The 26,828-nt window shown below is 49.7% G+C and overlaps 2 protein-coding genes across 3 annotated transcripts; one reads left to right on the forward strand and one right to left on the reverse strand.

Annotated features, from left to right (window-relative positions):
- Window positions 1-468: 468 nt before the first annotated feature.
- CUEDC2 (CUE domain containing 2) lies at window positions 469-21,395 on the forward strand. The gene is made up of 9 exons (XM_005285536.5): window positions 469-516; window positions 13,424-13,515; window positions 14,396-14,539; window positions 15,079-15,140; window positions 16,774-16,907; window positions 18,227-18,400; window positions 18,805-18,866; window positions 20,352-20,412; window positions 20,839-21,395. Exons 2-9 carry the CDS (start codon window positions 13,442-13,444, stop codon window positions 20,983-20,985), a joined length of 858 nt encoding a protein of 285 aa, XP_005285593.2. The 5' UTR covers window positions 469-516; window positions 13,424-13,441; the 3' UTR covers window positions 20,986-21,395.
- On the reverse strand, window positions 19,433-26,730 carry FBXL15 (F-box and leucine rich repeat protein 15). 2 transcript variants are annotated; one of them, XM_005285535.5, is made up of 4 exons: window positions 26,595-26,730; window positions 25,078-25,237; window positions 23,286-23,788; window positions 19,433-22,844 (listed from the first exon to the last, which is right to left on the reverse strand). In XM_005285535.5, the coding sequence occupies exons 1-4, from the start codon at window positions 26,627-26,629 to the stop codon at window positions 22,655-22,657; spliced, it is 888 nt and encodes a 295-aa protein (XP_005285592.1). In that variant the 5' UTR covers window positions 26,630-26,730; the 3' UTR covers window positions 19,433-22,654. The 2 variants fall into 2 exon arrangements, with proteins under 2 accessions (XP_005285592.1, XP_065407627.1); XM_065551555.1 differs by having other exon boundaries at window positions 26,145-26,600.
- Window positions 26,731-26,828: the final 98 nt, after the last annotated feature.

A 26,828-nucleotide genomic window follows, 5' to 3' on the forward strand; every position in this document is an offset into this window, starting at 1 on the left:
CACCTCCTGCCCCAGCTCGGAGCCTCCTCCTGCACCCCAAACCTCTCAGCTCAGCCCATGCGCAGTGAAAGTGAGTGAGGGTAGGGGTTGGGGAGGGAGCAATGGAGGGAGGGGTTGGAGTGAGCAGGGTCGGGACCTCAGGGAAGGGGCGGGGCAGGGGCATTCAGTTTTGTGTGAGTAGAAAATTGGCAACCTTAGGGAGATTGTGGGGGGCACAGGTAATGGGAGGAGCACGGGGGTGCGTGGCAGGGGTGGCCCCTCTGGCTCCAAGCCAGGCAGCGACGGGGGACAGGCAGGCGCCCTAGCCCGTCCGCACAAAGCCTCTGCAGCCGGCTTGGCAAGGCCCTCGTGCCCACAATAAAGATGGCGGCGCAGGAGCCCGACCGGGCGGGAGCTGCTCTAGCCTCCCGCTCCCAACTCTATGGTGGAGGGAGTCACCTGTTGCTTTCAACCTGGCTGCGCGGGACCCGGCCCGGAGGCAGCGCGAGGCCGCGGCAGGGACGCGCAGGAGGCCAGGTGACGCCGCGCACCGCGCCCTTCCCCCACCCGCCTGCCTGTCGGGGGCCGCGTTCCCCAGCCGCCTGTGTCTGTCCGGCTGGGACTCCCGGGGGCGGGGGGAGCGCGTCCGTGTGTCTGTCCCGGGGAGGGGCAGGGTGGAGGGCGTCCGTGTGTCCGTCCCCGGGGGGAGCGCGTCCATGTGTCTGTCCGAGGGTGGGGGAGCGCGTCCGTGTGTCTATCCCGGGCAGGGTGGAGCGCGTCCGTGTGTCTGTCTCCGGGGACCCTGCGTGCTGGGTGGAGCTTGGGGGCTGCTCCACTGGCCCTTGTCCCCCAGCCCCCCCGGGACAGTGAGCGCCCGCCCAGAGCCACCCAGGGGCACCGGGTGGCTGCAGATGAGGACTAACCCTGGGAGTGGCGGGGGCAGCAAAAGTGCCATGTGGGGGCAAAGTGCCAGGCCTGAGTGCCCTCCTTGGCCCCAGCAGCCAGGCCTGAGCGTCTGGGTCAGACCACATGTCAGACACCCAACAGACAGGTGTGGAATGGCCAGGCCATAGTGCCATCCACGCAGGAGCAGCGCTCCTCCACAGTAATCAGCGGCAGCTCCTCCGCTGAAGCTGCGTTCTCAGCGGCGGGGGTCCTTCCGCTCCAGGTCTTTGGGGCACTCCGGCGGCAGGTCCCGGAGCGAGTGAAGGACCCGCCACCGAATTGCCGCCGAAGACCTGGAGCGGAAGAAGCCTCTCACCACCGAAATTCCGCAGAGGGTGGCGAAATGCCGCCCCGCACATCCTGCCACCCTAGGCGACCACCTAGGGTTGCCTAGTGGAAGCACCAGCCCTGCATCTACGGGGTGTTGGATTCATCCGTGGGGCTGCACTAGCATAGTTGACGGCGTTCACGTGGTACCTTTCTCTGCAGATCGAAGGTGTACTGAGACTAAGGCCACATCTAAGCAGACTCTGATTTTGGGTGCCTTTGTTTTTTGGATTGCCCAACTTGACGCACCTTTGCCCGACTTCTAGAGATGCTGAGAATTCAGCCAAAGTCATTAGGAACTGTGGAGCTGTGACTGCTCAGCTGGGCCCGTTCTGAAAATCAGCCCCAAACTGTCTAAAGTTAAAAGAACAGGATGCATATAGCAGAAGAAGTGGGCTGTAGTCCACGAAAGCTTATGCTCTAATAAATTTGTTAGTCTCTAAGGTGCCACAAGTACTCCTGTTCTTTTTGCGGATACAGACTAACACGGCTGCTACTCTGAAACCTGTCTAAAGTTAGACATCTAAAAATGGCAGCATTCAGGATAGGGGCTGCTTGCTGAAAACCTGTCCCCCTAGTGACCTACCATGGGCAATGCAGCAAGTCAGTGGCAGAGCCAGAAACACAGCTCAGTCCTGACTCTGACCACTAAAATGCTGCTTGCATCCCTCAGACTCCTTGAAGTGGTTCTATCTCCATGGTTCCTAATTTCCCTTGGTGGGGATTGTGTACACACGCAGCCAGAGAGGTTCTCATAACATCACACCAGTCTGCCAAGCCCCGAGATAATTGTATAGCCCTGCTTACTTTTGTGTGTTTTATTTGACAGCTGTCACATGACATTTACAGGAAAAATATATCTGACTATAATAAAAAACAAATGTGCCTTTGTATTCAATCCTCTTCCATGTTTGTGTTTTTTTTCTTTTGCTGGTGATCTCTTGGGTTTCTTGGTAGTGGATCTGGGAAGACGTGTATGAGATGGGGGAGTTAAACTCTAGATTTTTGTATTTTAGTTTGACTTCCAGACACTTAATAATAGTGGGATTGTGATATTCGAAGTATCCTGACTTACAATCATACAACTATCTAGAGTTCATATTCATGCTTCTGGCCTATTGGCTAACATACTATAAAAGCTACTGGGACAGGGGGTCTTGAAAAGTGACAAAGCTATAGCAAATTCATTACAAAAGTTACGATTAGTTTAACTTTAGATATAATATTTGCTTTTATCTAGTCCCAGTTTGTTTGTGTGGCACCCAGATGTATGAAGATAGCTGCTATTTAACCAAATTACTTTTTAAAACAGCATTAAATTAGGAAATAAGGTTCTCCAGGATGTGTGTCATGCTGAGATGACAACATTTAGCACTTATTAGCACTTGCTCAAAGTGTTTTATAAACATTAACTAATCCTCCAAACTCCTTGTGAGGTAGGAAACTGAACATTATCCCCATGTTACAGAATGGAAACTGAGTCAATGAGATTAAATGACTTTCCCAAGGTCACTAGCCAGTCTGTGTCAGAACTGGGATTACAGCTCAGGACTGTTTTTAACAATCAACCTATTATTTGGGTGGTTTAACACTTTGCTTTTGAGGCCCATGCTGAAAATGCAAAGGGGCTGTGCTGGCACAGCTCAGCCTCCATCCTCTGGTGTGTTATTGCTTTAATAAGACACACAAGTAATGTTTCGTGGCTGTAGCTGGGACCCCAGCTCCTTTTGCTGGTTAGAAATAGGATTTTGCTGTATTAATTATACACTCCCTTCCAGTCCTCCAGTTCTATGGTTTTTCAAGCCCCACCACAGAAATGTAAAACTTGAGAAATTTTGTCACAAAATTCCAAGGCTACTATGACTATTAACATATTCAGCTTAATATTTTACATGTATATAGTACCTTTCATCCTGAGAGATATTGTAGTGCCTTTGCATTAGAGAAGAAAAATCATTTGTTAGTAATTCGTATAAAGGAAATTCTTTTCGGCTACTACATAAAGACAGATTCCTTGTCTTTAGCTCCTAAACTACACATTCTGTGCTTCCCACACTAGGTCTCCCTAATTCTTGGCTTGGGCTAAACAGTCCTAGAATGAACTGCTGACTATACTACAGGTAACAAAAGGCTTTACAAAGCCTAGCTGTGATCCTGTAGTCCTTACTCAGGTAAAACTTCCATTCACATAAATGTGAGTTTTGCCTAGGTAAGGGCTGCAAGATAGGGCTCTGTATACATACAGCACTACTGAAGTGCAGCCATCTCTGGAGAGGAGGGTTGCAGCTATCCAGTGCACAGCATGATGTGTGACAGGGAGGGAGGGAAAATTCTGGCCATTGCCAAATGTACTGTGTGTTGTATTAATTAGAAGTATCAGGCTGGAGGGTATTGGGTTGTTGATAGAAGCCTGATTTTACTGTTGCAACACTATAAAGTTAATTGTGTTATGTGTACAAGAACCCTGACCTGCTCTCCCATAGCAACCACACCATAAAAGTCCTTCAGACACTTGTTATGCACAGAACAACAAAAACCAAAGCATAATCATTAAAATACTGGAACTCTAAATATCCTAGAGGCTATTCATTGTGGAAAGTTTTCTTTTAAGTTTAACAAAGTGTTTCAGAGAGTAAATTGTTTGTTAGAGAGAGTGTTGCTTGTACTGAAAGTTCCTGCGGGGGGAGAAGCAATGTGAGTCAGTTTGCTGTTGGATTGTAGCTAGGGGAGCTGTTGTTGAAAAACGTTCCTTTTTTTGTTTTGGCTGGTTAGGTTTTGGGGGTTGTTGTTTGTTTTAACACAGGCAATGCACAAGAAGGGGGAGAGGAAAGAACAAGAAAGGAAAATATAGCTGTGTCTGTAATGCCTGCTGTTCTGTTGAACAAGCAGCTCATACATAGGATCCAGAGCGCAAAGTTCACCTGTCTATCTCGTTTCCTTGGTCTTGGGACAGCATTCGGAACGTGCTTCTGGTCAATTTCCTTTGCATCAGGGCAGGATGCTGTCTTAGCCTGTGGCAGTGGTTCTGTGGAGTTCAGCTAATTTCAGAGTTGGTTAAACAAAATTAGAAAAAAAACAGGGGAACAAAATTGCCCATGAGTGAGGGGGCCACAGCAACCTTAACTCTGACTTCCAGAGATACTCTGGAATCCAGCAGCAGTTGTCTGACGTCCTTGCTGGTCTGGTTAATGCCCTGGATGTACCAGAATATTCCGCAGAGGCCACAATTTGCAGGCTGAAGTGACGGCTTTCCATATCCCAAGGATCCCACCACTCCAATAACTCTCTTTCAAACAGTGTCTAGAAGGGACATGATGAACCATCCCTGTTCCCTCACTTTAACCATTCAAGAATAACCTCCAGTGCCTGAAACATAGACACCTCCTTCCATTTACTGAAGCCATCAGGCTGTTCTGCTAATTTGTGATCTTCTAAAAGTCCCTGGACATCATATGGCCTACCATGATTTTTTTTGCCCATTAGTTTCAGCAAGACTCCAGCCCAGTGTGTAGGCCTCACCACAGCATCTATCCTTACAAAAAATGCTGGAGGATCTTTAATGTTCGTATAGAGCAGACAAGGCATCTTTTGTTTTTTAAGCTCTCATCTGAAAGATCCACAGGCTGTAAAGTGCACGGAATTCAGGGTATCTACTACAGCGGGTCAAAAGATAAGAAGCTTCCACTGGGATCTGATCCTGTGTTTCCAGAGCAGAGATATTTGAAAGATGACACTTAAATAATGTATACAATTATAGACGTACCATCTTTAGCTCTCTAGTTAATAGAAAGGGCTCTAGCTTTGGCATGGATCTCTGAACCAGTAGGAAATATAGTTGTGTTATATGTGAGAGAACATTCTTGTCCTGCCTGTAAGTGAAATTCTTGTAGTCCAGCAACAGAGACTCATGGGCCTGCTACCCTAAAGTAACAGGTACTAAGAGAAACTGGAAAAAAAATCAGAATTTGGGGATAATTCTACCTCCAGAATATGTGTGTGAGTCAAGAAGTTTCCAGGATAAAAGGAAACTAGGTATTTCCATTAGTACTGTACCATGATAACCATACCATCACTATAGGAGAGTGTTTTCTGGAGCTCCATTGCAAAGACCCAATGTGTAGGTCATGTAAGGGGGAGGGGAAACTCCTTCTGTTCATGCAGGCACATCAGAGAACGGATGTGGGTAGCACTGGCCAGGACAGTTTATGGGTATGTCTATATAACAAAAGCTGTGCATGAGCGAGCTTGAATCCAGCTGGTGTGGGTAACGATAGCAATGGAGACAATGCAGCGTGGCCTTATCTGTGCAGGGCTTGCACTACCTGTGTTGGAGCCATGTTGTGCTGTCTTTCACTGCTATTGTTATCCATGCTAGCTGGATTCAAACTAGCTCAGCTAGGCACACTAGCTCTGGTGCACAGCTACTGCTTTGTAGATATACCCTGAGATATGTAGGATGGTGTAATAACCTATTGAACCATAGTATCAAGAACACCATGAGCAAAGGTATTTAATAGAGAAAGGAATAGATTTTCAAGTAGTCCCTTCACACCTTTTTCTAAATGACACCACTTTTCTCTCGGTCCAGCTTGAGAAAAAGCTCTGACCAAGTCAGTTCTGTGGAAACCAAATAAGCAGTCCATCCAATATGGCAACTTGAACCCATCCTGCCAGGATACCTGTATTCAGCTGGTAAGCTCCCCTGAGCAAACTGTTAGCACTTAAATAGGTTGGGTTTTATTATATATGACCCTCCAAAAGATGACAAGGGATTCCAGTGATCTGAGATCTTCAGCTCTGACAGTGTAAAACTATCAGGTTGTAACCACAGCCAGGGGATGACCCAATCTCTTCTGAAAGAACCGATCAAGGCAGAATGACAGCAATGCCATTTCTTGGCTATGCATGAAAGAAGAGCTATGTTTTTGCATAGGAAACTAGGAAGAGTTCTCAGACCCATTTTATAATGGTGAAAAATAATTAAGGAGTTCTGCGTGGAGAGCTGAGCCAGCTAACCCCCACCAAAGAGGTGGTTTTGTTAAAACCCACACTGCAGTTGTGGCTAGAGGCTTAAAAGAATGATAGCATCATTTCAGTACAATTGTGTTTGTGCCCTGGGGAAAATTATTTCCCCTGCCTTTAGATTGCTCACTGCATTATAAAACTCGTCCCCTGCAAAACTCTGCTTAAAGGATGAGATTTGGTAAAAGAGCCCCCAGTTAATCCTCTCGCGTCATAAATAGAAGAAGGTACGGCACCAAAGACCTTTCTGCTGTCCTAAGGTAAGGCATTCTGAAACTTCGATAACACAAAACAAAATCTGCAAGGATTAGCTTGATCTTGAAGAATCAGTTTCCAAATATTTTTCCATGGGTTTTTATTTAGTTTTCTCTATTTCAGGAGAATAACTACAAATGAAATCTGATAGGCAGGAGAGCCTTCAGACTTCACAATCATTCCAGATGAATGTGCCATGTGAAAGGGAAGGAGAGGTCTGAGATACAAGGTCCTATATCACTGGAAGAGAAATTCTGGATGGCCTGTGTACCTTAGAAGGAGGTGTGTCTCAGAGACAGGTGCCTGGGTCGGCAGATGTGCTTGTCCTCTTTCATTTTTCTGAGGGCTCAAGGCTTGTGGTCTCCAGTGGAGTACATTCAGGAGATCTTACAGCCTTTAAATTAAAAACACATCTTTGCACTTTGAATATAATGGCTTGGCTTTGTAATGAATAGGTTTATCTAAATACAGCTCTTGTTGATGGATATGGTAAAATACTATCCTGTTGACATGTCATTCTGAGACTTATAATTAAGAGACTAAGCCAACTGGCCCTCTCCTGGCCATACATAATATTCTGAAACCAGACGTTTCTCCGTTCGCTAAATGGGGCATATGGAAGCCACATACTTTCATCACCTCCCTGTTTGCTGATAAAATAACTGATGGAGCATTGTCTCTTCTGACCACACTAGCTAGGACCGCTCTGCTCATGAAATTACATCTGAGGATAGTGTAATGAATCCGCTGAGCTATAATAGGTCAGCAGAGGGCAGTGTGATGAATCTGCTAAGGGAGAATCTGCTGCTGGTCTTCTAGTTCTGGAGTGGCAGGTGCTGGATCAGCCAATGAGGGAAGGCTTCAGCAGCTGGGAGGATGGTTGGAGATGTGGGGGAAGAGTCACTAAGGCAGCAGCCAAGGAGGTCCGAACTGGGGTTCCTGGAATTGCTTGTGCCCAGTTTAAGAATAACCAGACTCATGTAGATAAGAATACACACATACAAACACACACATCACACTATGCCTGACTCAGTAACACCCATTTATCTCCAGCAACAGAAACTAGCCTCCTGCAAGGCCGCTGAAATCAGACACTGCTCATCCGAGAGGCAGCCTTATCCTATCACGCCCATCAGGCCCATCTTCAGAGGGGTTTCATAGAGAGAATGCTAGTTACATAGAGAGAATCGACTAGTTTATCGGCCTTCGACTAATAAGCTGAGGTGACCTCCAAACTTCAGAAGGCAGAATCCCATAAAGCCATTGTTTTGACTAGATTAGTCTCTTAAGTTTACTAAAGTAGTGATTTCCAGACTCCTGTGAGATAGAAGAGAATGGACTCCAATGCTGGAGCTGCTAGTCCTACTGGACCCAGACATCTGGCAGCGGTGGAGACCTAGCAATGGCACTAACTCAGTTACTGAAGTTGTCAGGTCTGTCATTTAAAAACCATCTTGCTGTGAGGATGATCCATGAACTAACACTTCCTTGCAAATTTCTTTGATGTCCTCTGCTGAGATGGATGCTCTGCATTCAGTTTGGGATCTGCTAATGACCTGGGAGTCAGGAGACCTGGGTTCTGGTTCCCAGTTCTGCCAGACATCATGTATGAACTTGGTCAAGTCGCTTTACTACTTGATGACTCAGCTTCCTTGTCTGTAAATAATAATGACTACCATCATAGGGAAGTTGAGGCCTAACCAATGTGTGTGCATTGAAAGGCATGGAAAAAGTGAAAAGTATAAATGCCTTTGATTGAGAAAAGGGTGGTTGGATTTTTTTTTTATTGGGCGGGGGGGGGGGGTACACTAATAATCACCAGTATTTTACTGCTGGTCTGGGCTTGAACAAAGGAGACTGTCTTTGCCAATTTAGTCTGCCTGGACAGGGAATAAATCTGGACCATGTCCTGCCATAATGCTGCTACCACAGTCAGCACATCATAGGCTAGCTGCTCTTGGTGAGTAGGTATCCCAAGGAAGAAGAGCCTTCAAAGAAAGGTGATCTCTGGCTGGAGGAGAATGGGAAATGTGCATTGGCCCTTAAGAGTGTGGCCCACTGAGGATGGAGTTAAGCAGTGTGGGGCGATAAGAGCCTGGTTCAGTCCCATCCCAAAAGACTGTCTCACATTCTATGGTGGTGGTTGCGGTAGTGGGGTGGGTGTCCTTTGTCACTAATTGATATCAGAGAACAGGGGGAGTTCGTAGCATATAGTGTTATGAAAAGTCTCCCTCTGTAGCTCCAGGAACTAAGGGAGCTCAGCAGTGGAGACGTTCTTCACGTTTGTTTGCCATTTTCCTTTGTGGCAGGGAAGTTGAGGGCTATGGAGGACTCACTGAAAAGCACCCAGATTATCCAAACTCCGCCCATCCCTCGTCTGGCATGGAACTTCTCATGTATATATTACAAAAGGGTTTCCTTTCTTCAGAGGCCTGTTAAAGGTGGGTTTCTCTGAGAACAAAATCATAAATCTGGCTGTATTAGGAGATAAAAATGAAGTTTGGGGAGATGCTAAAATAGTCATTCTGAGAAAGCTGAGGACACTACGCGCATTGACTGAAGCTTCTTTCTAATGTCTGTCTGTCTACTTCCCATAAACGTGGGAAATTCCCTTTGTTTGGAAACCAACCTGGGTAATTCTGGGGGACAAAATCGTTACAGACCGACATCATCTCAGGAGTTGTCAGAGGTTTTGGAAAGGATTGTAAATGATCAGTTAGTAGTTGGTCTGACCTACAATATTCCAGTTGCTGATTTATTTAGCCTTATGTTCCTCTCCTCCCAGTCTGATGTTCCCCTGCAAGTGCCGTTGATTAGGGAGACAAGTGACTTTGCCAGTTCTATTGATCAGAATAAATTACTAGCAACTAATTTATGGACCTCGCAGAAGTGCCTTTGATGTGGTGGGCTGTGCTCTATTGTTCAGTAAATTGGGTTTTCAGAAAAAGTTATTGTTACAGTTCTCACGCATAGCAATAGCAACCAGCCTCATGGAAATGACCAAAATCTCTTCTCCTACCAGCAGAATGTCATGATGGTTCTGAGTAAGAGGGTGATGAACTCTCTCCCTACCAGGAGTGACTGTAAAAAGGGCATCCCAAGTGCTCTATATTGATTGTCCATCCACGGTTTCTGTAAAGGCTAATGACCTTTCTTGGACTTGCAAACTCAGGGAATTTACTAGTGACCAGCGATTGCAGGGTGGGCTTGGCATCTGCAGAACTGCTGCTTAGTACAGTCTCCCCAACAATGAGATTCTGAGGTCAGAATTTTGCTAGTTGGGTTGATGATGCTTGAAGCAGAAGAGAATCTAGCTCTTCTATGGATAAAAAGCTGCAAGGTTGATGAATGCAAACTGATTTTTGCCAGTCAACTAAGAAGATACGATTCATTTAAAAAAAACACATGGACAGCAGAGAGGTGTTTGTTTATAATCAGATTCCATACTTGAAGACATGACATTTGCAGAAGCAAGAAAATTACTAGCAAAGAGTCCTCCTAAGCCGAAATGGAAAAGCAGTGCAACAAGCAGACACATAAAGGGGTGGCATGTGGCCTAATAAGAGGGTACTTTCTTGCTTTTGTTTTATTGCAATGTTATGAAATGGGAATTTTCATGTTGCAATTACTGCAAAGAAGCCTTTTTGGTTAATAATAATACATTTGTCTTGCTGGAGATGTCTTCCTTCCTTTGTTGTTTTTGCAGGTATGTTATTTATCTAGGTTCTTTTTTTGATGCCCTCACTGTGAGCATTTGAGCATCTCCAAAGAAGAATGATGTCAATGATGCCTCATTATTACTTACCTATGGGAAAGAGTCAGGCAGGGGAGGGGTCTTTTAACTATTACATTTAGAAAAGTGGGAATACTGGCAGAAGGCTGCAGTTGCAGAAGAGCTTGGGACAACAAGTGGGTTTGCCTTTTAGCTCTTAACAAATTGAGATTGGTGGTGTTTCTTATTCCAGCTGATAATGAGTACTGTAGTTTGGGTCCAGCTGCTGTGAAGTTCTGTCTTCAGTGGTAATGAGCCTCCCCCACTGTGCCAGTGAAACGGAGCTGGAGCTGTCGTGGGAAGTTTTGGTGGCACAGGGAAAGATGTCCTTCAGGACCCATTCCAGGCAAGACTGAAAACCAGGAGAGCAACCTTGAACTGGACTTAGTCCAGCAGGGAGCCAGTGCAGGGACAAGCAAATCAGGGTAACGTGTTCCCAGCAACCTTTGCTGCTGAGCAGAAGAGCTGCTGTATTTTGAATTCCCAACACCTTTGTCATGACTTGGGGCTTGCTTAATTCCTAAGTATAGAGAACTGCAGTAGCTGGGCCTAGGTGTTACAAAGATGTAGATCATATGGCCAGATCTGAGTCCAGTAGGAGTGGGTGTGCCCCTCTGGCCAGCAGCAGATGGAAGTGGGTGTATTTCATCAGTGTGTGTGTTGTTGCACAGGCTCAGTGCAGAGACTCGGAAGACCTCAACCAGACCACAGCAACAATCTGATGGCAGATGCCTTTGATAAATGGAGCTGTTATAGAATGAGGGAGTTTCTTCTCCCCCACCAGTATTGCTACAGTTTTGTCTGGGCTCATCTTCAGCCAGCCACTCTTCATCCAGGTGCTAATCTCAGCTAGGCAATGAGAAAGCTGGGTGACAGGGTTATCGCTGTTTGATGTAAAGGATGCACTGAGCTGGGTGTCATCTGGGTACGTCTGGCATTCCAGCTCGTGGTTGCCCACTAACTGCCACAGTGGCTTCTTAGGGAGGTTGATAGGAGGGGGATTTAGCCTTGTGCAGCCTCTCACATGTGAGTCTTCTAGGGAGAGGTGCAATTGCCCATAGTGACCCTGAGAAGAGGAGGAGCTGCCACCTAGGTTGGCAAAAACCCTGGCGCCACTCCTGTGCAGGACAGGAAAGTTTAATGATCAACAGTATCAAATGCTGCATCAGAGTCCACCAGGAGGAGTATAGATGGTCTTCCCTGCATCCCACAACCCGTTTAGTTTAACAAAGAGAAGAATACGGGGTGACTGGATCACAGTCTGTAAGTACCTACGTGGGGAACAAAAATTTAATAAGAGAGGGCTTTTCAGTTTAGCAGCCAAAGATCTAACACAATCCAATGGCTGGAAGTTAAAACTAGACAAATTCAGACTGGAAAGAAGGTGTAAATTTTTAACAGTGAGGGTAATTAGCCCTTAGAATAACTTCCCAAGGTCATGGTGAATTCTCCATCACTGACCACTTTTAAATCAAGGTTTGGTGTTTATCTAAAAGATCTCTCTAGTTCAGGGTAGCGCTCTGGCCTGTGCTATGCAGGAGGGCAGGCTAAATGATCACAGTGGCCCCGTCTGGCCTTGGAGTCTATGAATCTCTCCCATTTGCCAGAGTTGTTTACTCTGCTCCCTGCTCTGCCCGAGCACAGAATGCTGCTGTGATTGGTGCTAAACCCTGGCATGGTTGGCAGAGTACCTGCCAATGTGGCGCCACTGTCTGGTGTTCAGCACGCTGGTGCAGGGGGTTCTGTGTCTGGTGATAAATTCCAGATGGCTCTTGCAGAATATACAGGAGCCCTGCTGTTCTCTGGCCAATGGGGGTGCCTCCAAAACTCTATTCACACGTGAAAACAAAGCTTATAACCTGGCTGGAAGTGCTATTCCCTACAGGGGCCCTCAAACCCAGTGCTGAGCACAATGGGGTAGCTGTTGGTATCTGGTTAGCTCTGGTAAAGTCCTCTCTCAGGAGATGTGTGCAACCTTAATTCCTATCAGAACTGGTGCTCAGCACCTCACAGGTTGCTCTCCTAGAGGCCCATGCTGCCTAATTTAGGGTTTGGTCCTGCTCCCAGTTAAATCAAGGGAGTTTTGCCACTGACGCGTACTGGAAGTGTGATCGTGCCTGTAGATTGTGAGCTCTTTGGGGTTGTGACCATGTCAGGCTGTCTGTACAGTGCCAAGATCGCTCACCAGGAATCATGATACCATCCTCAAGTAGGCATCTGTGCCCACATATGTAACTCAGGCCCTGCAGTGAGATGTTGCCTGCTGTGCCGTCAGCTGCCATGTACCTTAAGCACAAGAGGGAAGTTATGAGTGAGACAGCCGGTGGGATAGCGTCTCTCCAGCGGGTTCAGACTGCACTCTGACGCTAGCAGAGAGCGCGTGGGTGGACAGTGCAGTCCTGCCCTTGCTTGCGTGGGAGGTCTGTGATCCTTAGAACACCCCTGCTCAGTTACTGTTATCAAATGCTCCCGTTGTGGTCACATTCATCTACAGAACAGCTCATTCACAAAGCACAACAGTGGGCTCCTGTGTGTGCAGGATTCCGCTGGTGCTGCCCTGCCTGACCAGGAGACCTTTGATATTTTGGCTGGCAGACTAGTTGGCTGTGCCCTGTCTGGTATTCCCTTGTGAAAGCCGCTATAGGCTGCCCTTTCACTGAAAGGCACTATCCTGGCATTTACAAAGCCAGGCATCACTGAAAACACTGTTAGCTGGAAGATCCGTCCTCCCCGTCAGGGAGCAAGCAATACCCGAAGCCTTTCTTCATCGGAGTCCATCCTGCCATCTGATTCCACAACTCTGCAGCTTGCCACGTGTTAGGATTTCTTGCTGTACTACACCTGCTGAGCGGGGGAGCTTTACTCTGCACTTGTGAAAGCCTTTCACACCAGTAGCAGAGAGAAGCTGTGAAACACAGAGCGGTTGGACTACGTTAGGCTGATATCTCTAGTGGCTCCTGATACTGCAGGTAACTCCTATGACAGTTCCCCAGGGCAATATGCTGGACCGGTGGAGTTCATGAAGTGTTTTGATTGCATGAGCCTACATGGAGGTGTTGTGCATGTGAATGCTCTGGTCTCATTCTTGCCTCTGAAATTATGATTTTTCCCCCCCATTTAAAGAAACCCATTTAAAGAGACATGGATCTTGAAAGAATCATTCGAGACTCTCTGACGTGCTTCATCCAGTCCCACATCCCTGATGCCGATCTCAGGTATGTTCCAGCTCATCTTTTGAATTTGGACTTTCTATTAGTTGCCCCTTTTCCCCTTTTATTAAACTCCAGGTCTGATGTTCTAACCTCCATGTATTGTATTCTGCTGCTCCTCAATCCAGATCTCAGGGGCGCATGTAATTTGTCCAAAGTCTGCTAGAACCCTCCCACCATCCATAACTTAGTGTTACCATTTAGTAGCTTCCAGTGAAATTAAGGAATAAGGTTATTAATTTCTTATGCATTAACACAGATCTCTCTAGCTCCTATCATCTTAAAAGAATCCCAAAGTGCTTTTCAAACAGCAGACTGATATACCCGTACATAGTTTATATAACAAGAACTTTGCCCACTAATGAAATGCAGCCATCTCTAGGTTGGAATGCGGAGGCTGTTTTGCAGTACGTGGCAGCCGTGTGCAGGTTTAGGACAGAAAGCGAAGAAGAGTACTACAGAAGTAGATTGTTGACCTGAAATTCTATCTACAGAGTGCAATTACCCTTGGAATCTGCCCGAAACACCAGAATTAACATTGTCACAAGTGCTCAGAACCTTGGTCAGATATTGTAACTCCAACAATACTGTCCTCCCTCCCCCAGCAGTGTACTGGGATATTACTTTAGTGCTGACTGGGAAGGAAGACGGTCACAAATTAAACTGCACAAGTCATTTTCTGCAGGACCTCAGATTATCCCTGAAAATCTGCCCTACAACTATTGACGAGGTCCTATCTGCCTTCACTTGCGAGATCTGATCCAATCACAGCACAGAAAGCTGGCCAAGTGGGTCCTGTGACTGCAATTGCACTAGGTGGAAGGGCACTAGAGGGGTGAGTACCTGTTAGCTCAAGTCCCTCCTCTTGTGTTCTCCTTGTCTCCAGTGGGATGGATGAAGTCTTCTTCTCCTATATCGCTAGTGTTCTGGAAGAACTAGGCTCACCAGAGTCGTCCGAGGAGAACTTTGATATGGACACCTTTGTGGAAATGATGGAGGCGTATATCCCTGGCTTTGCAGAAATCAACAGGTGTGTGCCTCTAACCATCTGGGACATACGTGCCACAGAACTGGGTCTAAGTGTCTTAGTACCACAAAGCTCAGTTGTCAAATCAAGCAGCTCAGTGCTTTGATTTAAGGATCTTCTGGTCCCAAAACCATGCAGTCATGTACGGAATCTGGCCTTTACTTGGGTATGTGATGACTAATACCAGTACAGATTGCAAGCAGGCCCCAGGCCTTCTGAGACCCCAGTTTGTAGTACTGGATTTACTATGGCACTAGCCTGCTGCGCACACTGGCTTTACAGGGTCCATCTTTCTAGATCAGTGGCTCAGCAATATGGTTGTTTTGCATCGATTGGGTCGCATGTCCTCAGTGTAGAATTCCAGAAGTAGCTGTCTGCTGTTAGTGACTCTCTCAATCCCTGCCAGGTGTGTGGGGAATACTACACAGATATTATACAGTGATTTCAGGGTGGGGGACTTGTAAGTACCTAGATCAGCAGAAGAAGCTTGTGTTGGAAGGCGACAATGCTTATGCCAATCACACTGCAACTGTCTCTTGCAGCGGGAACATTTGTGAAATGATGTTTGCCCTCTCAGAAAGGCTCAGCGAAGCTCGCAACAAAGGTAAGTTGCACGGTGGGCGCTCAGGCATGCGGAGGCACATCAAGGATGTGGTTTTAGTCTTAAGTTCTCTGAGGGATGGGGAACGTCGCAGAGCAATGCATGATCTTGCTATTTTAAGCTGGGATATTTAGGAGAGTCTCACATGGGAGTCTGAATCGCTTGACTTCTGATCGGGTTGAGTCAGAGTCTTGACAGGAGCGTGTGGGAGGGTTAGTAGCTTGGAATGCGCTTGTTTGTGGCTGAACTAGAGGCACTTGTGTGGGAAAATCCACTTGAACAAATCCCTGGGGTTGCTGGTGATCCCAACTGCATATAAAGCAAATGCAGAGTAAAGGGAAGGTTCCTGTACAGGACTATTGCCCCTGAGGTATCTAGAGGGGTCTTGTGTATAATTTGGAAACAGGATTGGACAGACCAGGTCAAATCCTCCTTCCAAAGTCAGTAAGTTGGGGATTTCTCTCTACATTCCCGTTAGCAGCATGGCTCAAGTGTTGCAAACCCAGACAGTCTATTGTACGTGATACTTAGCCTGAGCGAGTCAGCTGGATTCTCTGCCATTGGCGTCTGTAAATCAAGATGGGATGCCTTTCTAAAGGAACTGCTCTAGCCCACTCAGGAGTTAGGGGCTGGCTGCAGGAATTGCTGGGTGAGGCTCTCTGACCTGTGCTATGCAGGAGGGCAGACATAATGGTCCCTTCTGGACTTAGAATCTGAGAGTCAGTTGTATAGTGCATTAAAGCAAAGTAGTAGCTTTCTGCCTGAGAACAGATGTGTAAAATCTCTGGTGGTGAGACCCATTGGGGCAGAGGGGTCCAGAGTTTGCCCAACTGAAGCCTCACTGGCATCTTATCTGGAGCCAAAAGGCCCCACATAATAGAGCAGACTGCCCCACCCTTATCGTGCATACCGGAGAGCAGCCAACAGATAACGTAACAATAATACACAGCATAGCCACAGCACCCTCCAAGCTACAATCTCAAGGTGCCTCACATGCGCAGGGAAGTATCATCCCCACTTTACAGATGGAGAAACTGAGGCATATACCCACTAAATGACTTCCTCTTATCACACACAGGGAATCTGTGTTAGAGCTGGGAGAAAAGAACCCAGGGATCCTGATTCCCAATCCGGTGCATTAACCATCTTACACACACACCCCCAGGACAATGCTGGCTTCATCAAAGCAGCCTGACCACATTGCACACTGGGCCTTACAGCATGCAGGAGCCTTGCCTATATGTGCATTAATTCCCAGACAACAATTGAGAGTATGTACTGGTCACTTAATACAGGGATGGTGTAATCTACCCCAACCCCAGCAATACAAACCCCAGAAATTCATTAAAAAGATTAAGGTGTCACTTAAAAGAAATCCAAACATGTTAAGGTCTGGAAACACACAGTTAAGGCACCCAAGCAACCTTAACTGCCCCACTGTGGGCTGTATGAACAAGGTGGCAGCCATATCTGGTTGGCAGTAGTAGGAGAGTATTGGCTGGAAACCAATCATGGAGAAAGGAATTTGTGCTGGCATACGGCACAGTAGCAACCTTGTCCTTCCCATAACGAAAGGTATAGATAGCGGTAACCTTTACAGGGTTGCTCATAAATAAATGTGCACTGTGTCTTTAAGGAAAGGTTTGTCAAAAGGCTGCGGAGAGCGTGAGCAGAGCCCCCGCTGAAGAGCTGAACCAGAGCGATGAGCAGGGGGCAGGAGCTTCTGATGAGAGGAGGCTGCATATACCAGCAGAGGGAGCTGTAGCTCAGGTACTGGAATATTGCCATAGAGAACTAGACACAGGACAGACAGAGTTGCATGCCATAGGTTACCATAGGGGTCTGGACATAATCTGGCTCTGAACGGGTTTATGTGGTGCAGGTGGCTGGAAGCAGTATTATCTCAGGATGTGACTGCAGCTTGTGATATATGATGAGCAGGGTCTTGTCAGTACTGGGAGGGGAAACCTCCCAGGAAAACTCAAAGGTTGCCAGAAGTGGTGTGGGCAACTCCACAGCTCGTGCTCTTCCCTCTGAATCAGCACGGAACCAGCACTGCAGCAGGGGGACGCTGTGCTACTTTCTGGATGGGAGGTAGCAGAGCGTCTGCCTGCTTGTCATTAAAGATCCCATGGGACTTTTCACAAAAGCCAAATTCCGACTTTGACTGCTGCATTCTGCACCCTAAATCCCCCCAAGTTCTAATTTCTTATATTCTCCATTTCCTGTCCTAAACCATCATACGGCTTCCCTTTTCCACTGGACAGGTGGCTGCATTTCAGTGGTTGGTGCCGTGGTTCCTGAAGAGAGAATTTGCAGAACTTGTTTGGAATGTTTGTACTGTGCTGGATAACAAGCACTGATTAAATATGAGCCACTGTCCTCCATCCCCTCTGTGCAATTCAGGGACAAGCCAGCATTTACTCTCCAGGCAGCTGTGCTCCAGCTGTAGGGAGCATTGCTCAGCTGGTATCCCCACTGTGAGCACTTCCCTGCACACCCAGTCCCATCCCTGCTCTCTTTCCCCCTGCACTGGGGCTAGAACGTGCATACTGATGCCCTCTTCTTGCTTGGTGATTGTCACCATTTGCCACTTGCTTTATAGAAACTGTCATTGCTGCACTTCAGCATCTCTGCTGCTGCGGTAGCATGCTGTGCTTAAACCCCCCCACTCCCCCCATTCGCTGAGACTCCACACGATGGGAGTGCCAGTTGTCAGGCTACAGGTAAATGGGCCAGTTCCCAGAATCTGTCTCTCTGGGGGGATGGATGTGTAGCAGCACAATAGGCAAATGAGCCGACACCCAGAAGACCTACCTTGGGGGACTGCTAATCTGCTAGCAAGAGGTAGGCCAATAATATCCAGACTCCTTGCTGCTGTGTGTGAGGGCAGGGCCTGCAAAGAGCTAAACCCATAACTAGCTCCCCAGCTTCAGGGATGAGGCTTACACCTGCCTCTGTGAGGAGACTTGGTTCTATTGAAGCTGTGGAAAAATATCTGGCTTACTGGAAACCAATTTTCCTGGCCTAAAATGCTATGCCCCTCACTGCCCTCCAGGCTCATCCCAGGTCTGTCTTACCCTGACCAGGGAGCAGAAGGTGACCTGAAGGATGGGGTGGAGCTGCTTCTGGAGATGTTCCCAGCCTGCACCCTCAGCCAGGCTCAGAAGGCACTGGCCATGGTGCTGGGAAACCTGGAAGAGGCGGTGCAGTTACTGGTGGAGGAGAAGGTGGAACCTGGCCCAGTGGGCACTAACGTGAAGGTATTGTGGCCCTGGCAGCAGCACTGGGGGGGATTGGAGGAAGCAGTGTCCACAAATACAGCAGGGCATCGCACAAGCTGAAATGTGGTTCTTTATCTCTGAAAGTGGCTGTGGGGATCTTCCATGTCCCCATAGCAAATAGAAGAGGCCAGCAGGTCTTCACCCTGTGAGCAGAGCAGTGAGATCCCACTGAGCTGGCTCCTTCCCCAGGGACTCCAGGTACAGACTGTCCAGCCTGCTGGGCTGCCATAAGAGAGGTTGTACCACAGGCATTCTCCTCCCCTAACGTCAACTGGCCGGCAGCCGGGGTGGCTTTTCCACATGGGGACTAGCTAACAGGATGGGATTGAACAGGCTGATTGCTTTGTAGCTCCCACATATCCTTTCCTACTCTCTAATCCTAGGAGACTGCGAGGCCCCGCCGAGCACCCAAACAAGAGGACCTCAAACGATTTATCTTACAGAAGTAAGTACCAAGCTCATGTCCTTGTTCAGTGGCAAGAACGGGCTCCGATGAGGAGCTTGGGGAAATGGTCACAAATGGAACTTGCCCACCCAGGCTACCCTGCCAAACCAACCTATCCGAGAGCTTTGGCGTGTGCCACTCTGCAGTTGGGCCATGGGTAAGGGGAGGATCCTGGCGTGTTGGGCCATGGCTAATCTCAAAATGCAGGTCCAGTCAGAGAAGGGATGTGAACTCTGTTCGGGGTTTCCCTATTGATTCTTACAGCCATGTTTGGTTCAGACGAGCCTAAAGCCGCTATCCATAAGTGCTGAAGCTGCAGCCTGCACCTGCCCAGCTGGGATCTGCCCCTCCAGGCTGGTTCTTTCTGCTTCCTTACGTCACTGCCAGGGATAAGCGACAGTTGGAATTCAGCTGGGGGGTGTGAGCAAGGCCGAACAGAACCCAGCTCGCTTTCCCAGAGCCGTGCTGTCTCCCAAGGGCTAACCTAGCTCCAGGTGATCTGACACAAGCTTGGCGTGATCGCAAGGGAGCAGATGCGTTGACTAAAAAGGTGCCACGTAGTCACATATGCTAACCTCACTTTAATGGTGGCATTGGCAAGGTCCTGCACTTACAACACAACTCAAACACAGTGATTGAGAGCAGTTCTCTAGCTGGAAATACACAGGAGCAGCTATTCTAGCTCGGGGGGGAAATGACCAAGGCTGGCTGTGCTGTCACATGGTTGTATTGGCTCCAGAGTGGGAACAGAAGTAAACAACTCATCAGTGCTGCGAGCAAGTACCTGTGCATCAGTCAAATGTGGAGCGAGGTGACACTTTACCCCTCAAACAAACCCCTTTAGTGAAGGATTATAGTGCATGAAGTTTTGAAAGGGAGTCATCTCCTCTGAAAGGAGAGATGCAGTCACTTCAGCACTGTGCTACCAGGAACCCACTGTCGTGTCCTTCAGCTGCGTGGTGCTCAGAATACGTCGTCGATGCTGCCCGCCCACAGAGATTGGAAAGTAGCAAACCTGCTTCCTAAAATAGATCAGAACTTGGCCCTTACATCTCTGAGCAACTCTTGATAAGGCAAGGATTATGGCCCCAGATCCTCCAAAGTATTTAGGCACCTAACTCCCATTTAGGAGCTAGGCACCTAAATACCTTGGTGATCTGGGCCTACCTGAGCAAACCAAGTAGCCAGTCTGCCTTTAGGTACACTTCACACGGCCTGGGACGTCACCCCAGGCTCCAGGAACCTTTAGCTGGCTGTGCAGGATCCCACCCGTTGGAAGGATAGCGCCTTTGATGCTGCAGTACCTCCTCCCTCCCACTGTTAGTCCTGGGCTCAACCCCAGGTTCCAGCTGGAAATGGAAGGCAGCAGGTGTTGAGGTCACACTGAAAATGGGGCGGGGGGTAAGGAAACGGGATGTGAGTAGCCCATGATAGTCACAGTGTTGTATGTGTTGCAGCTTTCACTAATCCCCATCTGTGTTTCAGATACATGATGGTGGACAGCGAGGAGGACCAGAAAACACACAGGCCGGTGCCACCAAAGGAGGTGAGGAGAGCCACGCTCGGCATGGCTATAAGAGTCTTTGGCTGTAACGGGGTCTAACTACCAGTTGGCAGCAGAGTGAATCTGCCACAGTGAAAGCCCTGTTCATAGAGCTTTTGGCTGGAGGGAAGGGGGAACTGGTGTAAGATGGGCAGCAGGGGCTGTCACTATTTACCACTTCAGCCTAATGCTGTGGTTCCCCACGAGGGGGTAGGTATACACCAGTGGCTTCATCTTGCTTTCCTACCAGTTCTTTAACCAAGACTCACACAGCGTTCTCCAGCCGCTGAGCTCAGCTATTCCTGCTCTTAAAGAACGTGTGAGACAAAGAACCTAACCCTTTCAGTTGATGCCAATTGCACCTGCCCCGCAGACCCACCCAGGGCTCCCATCACTTTCCACTTCACATCAATTTCACTTCCTTCCTAGGCTCCCAAGAAACTGATCCGCTACATTGACAACCAGGTGGTGAGTACAAAGGGAGAAAGATACAAAGACATTAAGAAGCCAGAGAGTGAGGAGATGAAGAGAACTTACATCAGCCTCAAGCCAGCCAAGAAATACAAATTCCACTGATGACGATCCCTTGGAGGGAACGTCCCTCTACCCTGCTGCCTGAGGCATGGAGGGACAGCCCTGGGGCAGGAAGGGTGAGAGGGGCCTTCTACACTCCTCTAACTGGAACTAACCTACCACTGGGAGCCAGCATGCTGCTGTCAGCCTCTAATTATAGCACGATGCCACGGAGGAGCCTGTTCAGCAACGCTGTTTGTGTAACCCTCCAAATTGTCCCTCCGCAGCCAAGAGCCAGCTGTCGCTATGGCAAATTTGACCAACCCGGCTGCTGTGTGTCCTGGACCTCTCTGCCATTCCTTGCATGGGGATTTTTTATAGCTAATGTGTGGCTAGTGCAATTGACAGCCGTCTTTTTAAATGTGTGTGCAATGGTGTTGATTGTGACTGTTAGTAAAGATGGTGTGAATCAGTGTGGAATTCAGACAGACCACGTCTGCTGCTGGGAAGGGTCACCAGGGTCTCATGGTTGGTTGGAGGCTCAAGCTGCATCCTTCTCTCTCATGCCCCAGGCAGGGGTGTGGCAGAGATGGTGCCTGCAGACTGGCTACATGCAGCTCCTTTAGTAGTTTGCACAGCGAGTGTAAGGGCTTAAGCTAGAAACTAGGCCTGGTATTGTGAGCTCCCCACACCTCTGCCAGCACAATTCCTGCTGGATCTGCAGCACCCCGATGGGGCCGGCAGCTGAGGACACCCCTACAGGGCCCTGCTATTTCACGGCTGGAACCTGAGTGGCAGCCACCAGCCCTGTGATGACCAGGGGACACAGCTCAGGATGAAGGCTTGCTACACTTCTGACCACACTCAGATGTGAACTGAGTTCCCCGGCAGTAAGAACTCACAGAGGCCTTGCTCTTCTCCCTGCTATAGCAGTTGGGAATCAGGCCCCCCCTCTCCAGGGCTAGTGTCACTTTCCCCTCCAGCCCACACTTGGAGCTAGGGCTGTGATTCCCAGCTCTCATCGAGCCACATGCTAAGAACAGCGGTGTAGCTGCAGTAGCACACGCAGCGAGGGGTGGTACAGGCTAGCTGCCCGGACCCACAGCTGCATGGTCAGGGTGACTAGCCTGTGCCACTGCTGTTGGGAGATGGCCCACCCAGAGGGAGCAGAGCCCTCTGGTTTCTGACAAGGTCATTCCAGCGTGCTGTAGCTATCACTGAGATGCCCTCCCCCACAGCTCAGCAAGCCCTGTCCTGGCTGGGAGGAGAGCTCACACTTCCCCTTCAATAGGGCAGAGGTGGTTAGGTTTATTCAACAGTTCTGCAGCCAGTCCATGGCCATAGTCCTTGCACAGTGTCCTGCTCTCTGTACAGCCGATGCCCAGCATGCTGGACTTAGAGATTTTAAATATTGCTTAAATAATATATCCCATTTACCAGCCGACCTGGCCCAGCCGGGACGTGTTCAGCACCACAGTGCTGCTAAGAGTGCCTCTCGCTTTTCACACTGCAAAGGGCTGCTGCTTCCCCCAGGAGGCAATGAGGGAGCCCCATTACAAACACAGCAGTGGCTCTTAGAGGGAGGTCAGAGAGCCCCATCAGGACCAGCCACACTGATGGGACTGACTGCTCCCTCTGAGTGTCTCAGCAGCAATTTCTTACAGCACCCTGCAGGAGGCAGAGGCCAGCTGGGCTCTCTCCCCCCCTCAGCAGCAGCAGCCGTCCCTCTCCTCTAGATCTGAAGGTTAATGAAGGGGGCGAATCCAACCCCATCCTGCAGGAGAACAAGGGCCCTCTGCAGCGGCAGCTCCACATCCAGCTCCACCCCACGGCCACGGAGGATGCTCAGGCTGGACTCGGCCACCTTGTGACAGTGTTTCACCTTCAGCGAGCGCAGCTTGGTGCAGTACTCGGCCAGGACCCTGCCAAGAGAGAGCGCAGGCTGGAGGCCACAGCTCCTGCTCCAAGCACCCCCCTGTACTGTTACTGGAAGGTGAATCTGTGTGACACCCAATACCCCTGTCCCATGGGAGGACCACCTTGCCTGGGCATAGAGCTCAAGCAGGAGATGATAATCTGGTGATCAGCTCAATCCTGATCCCTCTCCATGGCGTCCCGGAGAGCTTACTGTAGCCAAGCCCATATCCATTGCATCTTGTATCTACACTCCTCTAGGGCCTGGCAGCAGCCTCCCCCAGCAGCGCAGAGCTCCCACTGCACCCAGCACCACAGAAGCAAGCAAGGAAGAGACCCTGCCTCCCTTCTCTCTCTCTGATCTCGCCTCCCTTCTCTCCTCCGCCCCCCCGCTCTGACCCCACATGGAGGGCCCCCACCCTGCATGCACAGTTAAGCAAACTTGGTACCTAATGGACTCGTTCTTGACTCGCAGACACCCGGTGAGGTCCAGGTGCTCCAGCTCAGGGCAGCACTTGGCAATCTCCTCCACTGCTGTGTCGCCCACATTGGCATTGACAGCCAGAGAGAGGGACTTCAGCCTGCTGCACTTCTGTGCCAGGTAGCAGATGGCTTCATCCTTCAGCTGGCGACAGGCCGTCAGGTCCAGGGACTCAAGTCCCTTGCAGTGGTCAGCCAGGCTGCGCAGAGAGAGGCTGTCCACCCACTCGCAGTGAGCCAGGGAGAGACAGCGCACCTGGGGACAGCTCAGCGAGATGGCCACCAGGGCATGTCGGCTCAGCTGCAGGCAGCTGCTCAGCTGGATCTCCTGCAGGTGGTGGTTCTGGCCAATCACAGGAAGCAGCTCCTTGTCAGTCAGCCAATCTGAGCAGTTCTGGAGCGCCAACTGTTGCAGGACTTCATTGTCTTTCAGAAGGTTACAGAAAGCAGCTTTGGGGAGGTGAGGGCCGACCTGCGTTGGGAGAACAGAGAACGAGACCTACAGTGTTTCAACGCTGCCCTGGCTCTTAGATTCTCTCCCCCACCAGTCTCTTCCTTGCACCAGAGACATTAAAGAGTCAAGAGCCAGAGGAGACCTGGTAGGTCACCAAATCCCCACACACACCCCCACGCCAGGGCTGCAGCACTTCCTGCAGCTTCTTCTCCACTTCAGTGGCCCAAGTGATGGGGCTCCCACAGCTTCCCTTAGGAGACCATTCCACAGTACGAGAATTCTTGCCCAAGAAGTTATTCCAGCTCTTCAATCCAAGGTTACCTCCTCTTAATGCCCTTGCATTGCTTCTGTTTCTAAATCCTTGCCTCTCTACAGTCTCCAGCTGTAAATACTTGCAGACAGTCCTGCCCCTCTTAGTCAGTGCTAGGGCAAGCAACAGCCATTTTGCTCTTTTTTTTATTTTCCCAGCCAGTCACTCCTTCCATTCAATCTCTCCTAAGCTGTGCAAGTCCCCCTGTGAACACACATCTTTTGAATAACTGCAGCTCAAGAGACTTTAGCCACAGTTAGTAACAAACTGAATTTCACTAAATCCACTTGAGCCACTGTTACTCTGTAATAAGTATGTTCACTCAGACTTGCACTAAAATAACTCCAGTGGTTTTATTTGTAACTGGTTTAACATCCACCTCTTACTATTTCTGTGCTGATTTGTGTGTAGACCAGCTCTTCAGTGAGGCCCAACCTATAATCTCCTGTGTTTCCTACTCATCAGGAAGAGCCATCCCTACAGCCCCCCGTACCACCTTTCCAGTAAGGCTGGAAGAATGCTTGGCTTGATGAGTTCCAGCCCCTAAGGCTGGACACACCTGCGCACATCATATTCCCATCCCCCCCACCTCAAGGAGCCAGACCCATCTAGACACATCATATTCCACACACAGCTACAGGCATCATTCCCACCTGCCTCCACACCTGGGCAAAACAGAGAGTCTGTCCCATTCCCAGTTTAGGGCCTCTCTGCTCCCCCCAGCTGGTGCTTGGATAGGGCCATGGGAGGGGCTTCTGGTTTCATCATTCCTGTCAGCCTAATGACCTATTATTAACAAATAAATCTGCTCACTGCTGAGACTTAAAGCACTCCTGTCAGCCCCTGAAAGCATGGGGGGAGGGGGTTGCATTAATAATCTCACTGTGATTTGCCTGCCTCCCTCCCTCCTCCCTCCCACCTACCCTGACTTTCCCATTGTAGGTTCTTCCCATAGGTAACAGTTCTCCCCAGCGCCAAGCGGAGAACTGTCCCATACCTGGCTAGAGTCAAAGCAGCGCATGTTGGCCAGGTACAGCTGGATGAGAGTCTGGAATGACTTGCTGACCCTCTGCAGGCTCAGGAGCTGTCGCAGCGGCAGATGGCAGAGGATGTGTGGCACCAGGATGTCCTCCCAGGGCAGGTCCAGGAGGTGGCCCCTGAAGGAAAAACAAAGGCAGGTAAACCCTGGGGTGCCAGTTAGACCTTGTTTCTAGTAAAAGCCCAACCTGCTTCACGACAGTGGCTGGGCAGCAGCTAACCAGTACGTCCAGAAAACAAGCTGCCAGAAGGGGAAACTGTTAGCAGACTCCCAGCTCAAGGCTGGATTTTCTCTCTTGTGAAGCTTTCCCGGGGATCTCAGATGTGCTCCCACTCCAGTCAAGCCCTCCATCCTTCAGGCTGTCAAAAAGGCCTCCCAATTCCCAGCTGCTGGACAGGCGTTCTCTTGACAGTAAGGACAGCGAGCTGAAGCGCAAGGCCAATTGCACAGAGACAGTCTGTTCAGCTCCTATTCTGTCGCACACCCAATCCTTCCCATTCAAGGCCTAACCATATGGGCGGTCTGCAGTGGGGGCAGCCAGTGTAACATGTAAAGAGGGGGAGGGGCTGTCATGCAGACCCTGGCACTAGGTAAGTGGCTCTGCTGTGGCAGAACAGAGCCCAGCACCCTCTGATGAGGCACGGAGGGCACAAGAAACACATCGTACAGCAGAAGCAGCCTCCAGGGGGGAGAAAATACATTTTCTGTTTCAAGTTTTGTCCATTTTTTTAAAGGGACTGAAAGATAGAGCAGTAACTAGCTTTCCGTGCTTTAAAAGGCAGAGCTAGAGCAACTGCCTCAGCATGACTGTCAGGCGGTAACTCTTCTAACTACCATGGCGAGTGCCTCTCTACAAACTAATTCCAGTAGCAGCGAAGGTAATTGAGGAGTCACTTACGCCTAGAGCCGGTAAACACACACTCCCCCGTCCAACCCTGTCAGCAGTGCCTACACCTCTCCCCCACTCCCCATCGCCCTGCTCATCACTGAGCCTTCAACCCAGGGAAAGCCACAGAGAGTGTCACCTCAGCGGAAACTGCAGCGGCAGCTGGGTGGTCGCCAGCTGTGGCGGGGGTTAGTGATGGAGTAGCGAGCCTCCCATCGCTCGGGCACCAGCAAGGAATGACCCACTTCCTGTCCAGCAGCTGCGAGGGAGCCCTGGGCCGGGCCAGACCAGGCAGGTGGGCTCCCATGCACATGGCCAGGCCAGCAGCACTGAGTGTCCTCCTGCCAGTCTAGGCAGAGAGACCAAGCCCTGCATCGGTCACAGAGACCACCCCCCTGCTAGCAGCGCTGGCTCCCATGCAAGGGTGAAAGCCCCACGGCAGCGGCTGCTCTGGCCCTAAACACCACCTGCCTCCAGGGGCACTAGCCGCTCCGGCCCGGCACAGGCGGGGACACTGCCGCCGCGTCCCCCTCCCCGGCCAGACACAGCTGGGGGCGCTGCCTCCCCGGCCAGGCACAGCTGCCGGTACCTGGGGCAGGGCCGAGTCTCCCCTGGCGTCTCCATGGGGTTCTGGTCCAGTCCTCGCCAGCCAGCCGGCTCGCCTACCCCGCCCCTAGCGATGACGTATCAATGGCGCCGGGCGCCTGCTAAGCATGTCATCCACCAGCATGCCGCTCAGCGGGGCGGAAATGCGGGAGCCCCCTCCGACAGACCAACTCAATCGAGCGCTACAGCGTCGACACGTCCGTTCCTGTCATGTGTT

The sequence above is a fragment of the Chrysemys picta genome, chromosome 7 (genome assembly GCF_011386835.1).
Source record: "Chrysemys picta bellii isolate R12L10 chromosome 7, ASM1138683v2, whole genome shotgun sequence".
Lineage (NCBI taxonomy): Eukaryota > Metazoa > Chordata > Testudines > Emydidae > Chrysemys > Chrysemys picta.

Bases quoted from the DNA above. Each gene is read 5' to 3' on its own strand.
- CUEDC2 (XM_005285536.5), top strand. From the start codon at position 13,442: ATGGATCTTGAAAGAATCATTCGAGACTCTCTGACGTGCTTCATCCAG. The intron at 15,141-16,773 runs GTAAGTTGCACG...TGTGTCTTTAAG, and splicing joins CAGCGAAGCTCGCAACAAAG to GAAAGGTTTGTCAAAAGGCT. The intron at 16,908-18,226 runs GTACTGGAATAT...TACCCTGACCAG, and splicing joins CAGAGGGAGCTGTAGCTCAG to GGAGCAGAAGGTGACCTGAA.
- FBXL15 (XM_005285535.5), bottom strand. From the start codon at position 26,629: ATGGAGACGCCAGGGGAGACTCGGCCCTGCCCCAG. The intron at 25,238-26,594 runs GTACCGGCAGCT...TTTTTCCTTCAG, and splicing joins GAGACTCGGCCCTGCCCCAG to GGGCCACCTCCTGGACCTGC. The intron at 22,845-23,285 runs GTACCAAGTTTG...CTCTCTTGGCAG, and splicing joins GTCAAGAACGAGTCCATTAG to GGTCCTGGCCGAGTACTGCA.